Raw genomic sequence first — 5,381 nt, 5'->3', positions numbered from 1 at the left:
TGAGTTGTTTTCGATCGTAAGTCCACAGACTGCCTTTGATAACTCGCTGAATGTCTATCTCATGATAGAATTGAAATAAAAAACGATTTTGATCAAGATACGAAAGCCGCCCTACAAGACACCATTGGCTGTCGATTTGTTGATCATCATCGGCCTCTGCATCTTCATAGAAGGTTTCCTCTGCTTCTTCCTCTTCAAGCTAGATATTTTTCCATCCTTCTTCTATCTCGTTCAATCGTGCGCTACTGGAAGCCATGGGACAGGGACATACGAGGGAGGACAATCGGATCACAGGAAACAAAAGCGATCAGTCACAAAACACTCATAGTGGAGGGACATACAATACACTCTAGAGAGAGAGACTTTTTTTTACATTGGTATTTATTTATTTAAAATTAATGATAAAAATGAGACCCAAAACATGTATGTTCTCTCTCCATGTTCATCTTATTTCCTATTCTCTATCTCCATGTTCATCATCTTCTTCTTCTTCATAGGTTTCTCTCTTTTTTTTTGTTTCAAAATCCATACAGTCACGTTTTTTATTTTTAGTTTTCTCTTCGTGTTCTTATTTTATTTCATGTTCAGTTCTTCTTCTTCATCTTCTTTTTATTTTTTTAGTTTTTCTAATTTTTAGTCACATTTTTGGGGAAAAATAAGAGTGATTTTTTAATTCTGATTTTCTAGAATTGAGCTTGCAAAATAACATCTATTGCATCTGGCGTTGAGGCTGTGTAGAAGATGGTTCGTTTTTTTAATCATTTTTTTATTCTTTTGTTTTTTTTATTTGTTTTAGTGTTGTTTTACGGTTATTTTCCATAATTTATTTTTTTACGTCGATTTCACTGTTCTTGCTTTCATCTCACTGGAATTAATGATTGTTTTCAGTGTGTTCTCGTAGTGCTGTGGTAGTTCTATCAATGAGTGTGAAAGTTGGAGGCTATAAATACATTTTTTCTTCATTCTCTATGGTTATTTTGTGATTTTTTTTTTTTTATTCTAGTTATCCTATAAATACATTTGACGAGCTCACTAGAATTTTTTTTTTTGAGGTGTGTGGTTCTTTTATGTTTTTCTAAGTAGTTATATCTGTTTATTGTTTTACATTTGTTTTGTGTTGTTTTAGTAGTTTTTTTATTCTGCTTTTTTAAGATTGGGTTTGCAAATATAACTGCTATTGCATCTGGTATTGAGGTTGTGCAGAACATTGTTAGTTTTTTAAAATCATTTTTTCTTTTCTTTTGTTTAATTTGTTTTAGTGTTATTTTGCCATGATTATTTGCTTGACGTCGATTTCACTGTTTTTTCTCAATCTAACCAGAATTAATGGTTGTTTTTCGATTGTTCTGGTGTTCCTGTGGTGGTTCTGTCCGTAGGTGTGGAAGATGGAGGCCTCGTTTTGTTTTGGTATTTATAGTATATATAAAATAAAAATTGGCTAAGACACTATATAAGTTATTTTTGCCGTGTGGCAGTACTTTTGTAAAGATTAGGTTAAAAATTAGTATTATGTAAGTTTTCCAATAATAATAATAATAAAGCCCATTTTTTGGGGTTGAACTAGGCCAGGAGGCCCATTTGGTGGTAGAGACGAAGGAGTGTCTTTCTTGTTGCTTGTTCCAACTTCCAACTTGGCGTCTCTCTCTGCCTACACAACACAACACAAAACAACTCAACAGATTACAGAGACCGAAACAACTGTTCCACATTCATAATCTCTCAGAACTACAGAGATTAGATTAAGATAATATCCCGCCAAGAGAAAAAACCTTCTAGGGTTTCTCGTAATTGGGCTTGTTATGGCGTCCTATACTCTCTCTGCTGTCGTAGTTGTTCCATCTTCAACTTCACAATCTTCTTCCGGGAGCCACTATAGAGCTTCTTGTCCCCTCCTCTCATGGCGTCTGAATCGATACGACCTATCCACCTCCTTTATTGGTCGCCAGCTCTCGATTCGGCCCTCCAATTTGATGCATTTGGCTACGAAGCATCGGCCAGCTATTGCCACAGTGCTCTTCAGCCTCCCAACTGCGTAAGTTTATAAATGTATGTATGTTTTGGTTCTGAGTCTCCCAGCTTTTTATGGGTTTCGTTGAGAATGATTTGCCATGGTTTCTTATATTTGTATTCAGGAAACCAGAGAGGACTCCTCAGGAGAAATCCCCAAAGTGAGTTCTTCATTTCTTTGGACTTTGCTATTTGCTTCATTTCATAGGATTATTTATTTGTTTGTATTGATTTGTGGGTGTCTGATTGAATTTTGTCCATTTTTTTTTGTCAGATGGTCCGCGAGGGCGATAAGGTCGTTTGCTATGGCGGAGTTAGAAGCGAGAAAGCTCAAGTATCCCAATACTGGCACAGAAGCACTTCTGATGGGGATTTTGGTCGAGGGTCAGTAACATTTTACTTATTTTGGCTTATTTATTTCTGATGGGGATTTTTGAGTTTAATTCTCCTATATGTTTTTTGAGGGTTGCCTTCTCGTTCTTTTTACCAAGCTACTTCACTTGGGATGTTCATGTTCATAGTTGATGTTAATAATTGCGCTTGAAATGTTCTAGACTAGTTTACTCCTCCTTCAAAGTATACTATCTTTTATGTATTCAAATTGTTAAGATATTTGCTCGTTTATAGCGTGGATTTAGTCTGTCTCGTTTTCATAGTTTTAAATTAGCATAAGTTTGTGGTGAAACTTTCATTTTATAATGGAGTGAAGCAAAAACCATAAATTAATCTTTGTTGTATACTATCTTCAAGGGGAACTGTTTCTTAGTATGTTATTATCACTAACCCACTCACTGGTGTAGATAACTGTAATCTGTAGTTTATGCCGATTTATTTAGTGTCTAGTGTCTAGTAGCTAAATTCTTTATGCATTTGGCCTTGGGATCTATCCGATTCTAGTATGATTTTCTATTTCTTAGGCCTTTGATCTGTTTTGAACTTTTTTATGTTAAATAATTATTTTATCCAAACTAAGCTTATCAAACTTTGAAGAAGAATATTTGTTCAATCTTGTTCTTTAAGAGGTATCTCTTGCTAAGAACTCAGCTGGTGGCTTTTAACGCAATTTAATGTGCTTTACTGCTGTGCCAGAGTTTTCTATTGTGCTCTATTTTGCCTTATTTTCTACTTTTCTCTACAGGAACGAGTATAGCTGCAAAATTTTTAAGAGAAAATGGAATCACACTTTTCAAGGTGCGAGAAGAAACTGTAAATTTACTTGGAAAATCTGATATGTACTATTTCAGTCCCGAGCATCCTCCATTAACTGAACCAGCTCAGAGAGCCCTTGACTGGGCTGTTGATCAGAAACTAAGCTCAGGTATATATCATGCAAGTAACCTTCATACTTTTCTATTTAAAACAGTTTTCATTGATTTTCATGGGATAAGCTCCTGCATTATAGATTTATTGCTTAAGTTCAGGTACTTTGACTTTTGATTGCATAAGAAATATCCACTCAACTTCAGTAGGAATTGGCGTTTTAGTCTAATTATTACAAGTTGATCACTAAAACCATCTCGTCGACCACTTTTACTCCAATTCGACATAATCCTCATTGAATTCAAATGGAATCTTGGTTGGCTGTAAAAATTGATGGCATTTTGTTGCCTTGTCGAATTGTATGTACACTTTGATTCATTGGCTCATCATGTCTAATACAGGTGAAGAAGGGGAAATAACGGTATCTCATCTACTTCTAGGGGTTTGGTCTGAGAAATTGTCAGCTGGTCACAAAATATTGGCATCCCTAGGTTTTGATGATGAGAAAGCCAAAGAACTTGGCAAATCCGTAAGTTTTGGGGTTCCTAGTATTATATTTGAGTAAATTCTTGATCTTAAGAAAGAGGCCACTAATTTTGTTCTTTGCTTTTGCAGATGGACAAGGATTGTGTTTTAAGCTTTAAATAATAGGAGTTCATATAACCTCTTGATTTTGAAAAATCGTTAGTTTCTTTTGTAAACTTCTCTTGACAGTCTCCAAAGGCCATTTCTTCCCTCCCTGTGCTATATTTGTTAATGATGAAGTTACTTAAATGGGTATATTTCAGAATTCAATTCTAGAAGTTTCATTTTTGTAAGGAAAGAAAACAAATTGACATATATTATAGACATCCTAATTTTTCAACAAGGTTTGGCAATAAGTAGATGAAATCATGTTTATGCCAATTTCTACTCTGAAATATCAAATAGCATCTTATTTTTTATTGGAATATTAGGAAATAAACCACATTTTGTTTGCTGTTGTTGTATTCATAAAATTACGACATTTCAAATTTTAATATTTTTATATAATTTTTTTAATAGTATGAGTAATTATTTCACAAATTTTTTATTTTTTTACTCAGAAAATTAGTACTGTTATTTTATTTTTCGTCCACATGACGTAGTATGTTCACGTTAGGGTTGTACATTGGTTGATTTGGTCGGTTTATCTTATATATTTTCTAACTTAATCTAAAGTTTGGGTTAGTAAAATTTAAGTGTAACTTGCCTAATTTTAAAAAAAAAAAATCTGTAAACCACCCGTCTAAATCTGCCATTTTTTTTTTGGTTTCAAAGTCAATAAAACTTAAAAAGATAAATTAAAAATATCAAATTCTACCAAACCCTAATACAATATATATGACTTTGAAACTAACAATTAAGTATATAAATTTATATTATTATATATTTAATCATTTATGTTATATATAATAAAAACTAAAAAGTATAAAAAAAAAATCAAAATCCAATAAAGTTGGGTTGGTCGAGTTATTCAGTTTAGTTGGGCGGGTTGGGCCTATTTTAAACCCGCCCAATTAACAGATTGGGCGGTTTGTAATTTTTTCGGGTTATTTGGGTTTGTAATTTTTATTAAATTTTTCGGTTTGGTTTGAGCGGGTAATTCGATTTGGGCGGTTTACGAATTTTTTCGTACAACCCTAGTTCACGTAGGCAAAATTGAGACTACGTGGAATACTGTTGGAAATTATTTTACCCAGATCTTAGATCTACTCACAAGTATGTTGATTAACACCCTAAATATGAACTTTTTAAAACTATGAAATAAACACATATAAAGTATGAGAAACCTTACATTGGGTGCAGCGGAATAATATGACTCCTTCCGTTCAGATATCTAGCCCTTGATTCCTTTCTGTAGCAGAGCATTATCAATATCTGAACCTGGATCTCTTTCTCTGATTCTTTAGTGCTGAAACTCCTTCTTGCTGAAAGTCTTTCTTCACGATCTTCCTCACTATGATTGATGTATCACTTGCTGTGTGTGGGCACTACTCTAACACTAAGAATTTTGAAATCTTTAGGAAGAAAAGAGAGCGGGAGTGGTCGGCCAAAGATAGGGAGAGAGAGAGGCTCAGTTTTTTCTGAATGAA

The 5,381-nt window shown here is 33.8% G+C and overlaps 1 protein-coding gene across 1 annotated transcript; it reads left to right on the top strand.

The window, feature by feature from the left end:
* Nucleotides 1-1,555: 1,555 nt before the first annotated feature.
* Nucleotides 1,556-4,173, top strand: LOC115717270 (ATP-dependent Clp protease ATP-binding subunit CLPT1, chloroplastic). Its single transcript, XM_030646238.2, has 6 exons — nucleotides 1,556-2,032; nucleotides 2,133-2,168; nucleotides 2,282-2,391; nucleotides 3,146-3,325; nucleotides 3,669-3,796; nucleotides 3,883-4,173. Exons 1-6 carry the CDS (start codon nucleotides 1,800-1,802, stop codon nucleotides 3,913-3,915), a joined length of 720 nt encoding a protein of 239 aa, XP_030502098.1. The 5' UTR covers nucleotides 1,556-1,799; the 3' UTR covers nucleotides 3,916-4,173.
* The last annotated feature ends 1,208 nt before the right edge of the window (nucleotides 4,174-5,381 follow it).

The sequence above is a fragment of the Cannabis sativa genome, chromosome 5, assembly GCF_029168945.1.
Source record: "Cannabis sativa cultivar Pink pepper isolate KNU-18-1 chromosome 5, ASM2916894v1, whole genome shotgun sequence".
Classification (NCBI taxonomy): Eukaryota; Viridiplantae; Streptophyta; class Magnoliopsida; order Rosales; family Cannabaceae; genus Cannabis; species Cannabis sativa.
The sequence above is the reverse complement of the archived record's forward strand: the minus strand, read 5'-3'. Positions and strand labels throughout refer to the sequence as shown.

What these genes read in the sequence shown, in the direction of transcription:
- LOC115717270 (XM_030646238.2), top strand. Translation starts at nt 1,800, where the DNA reads ATGGCGTCCTATACTCTCTCTGCTGTCGTAGTTGTTCCATCTTCAACT. An exon ending in CTCTTCAGCCTCCCAACTGC is followed by an intron (nt 2,033 to 2,132) that starts GTAAGTTTATAA and finishes ATTTGTATTCAG; the next exon opens with GAAACCAGAGAGGACTCCTC. An exon ending in TGATCAGAAACTAAGCTCAG is followed by an intron (nt 3,326 to 3,668) that starts GTATATATCATG and finishes TGTCTAATACAG; the next exon opens with GTGAAGAAGGGGAAATAACG.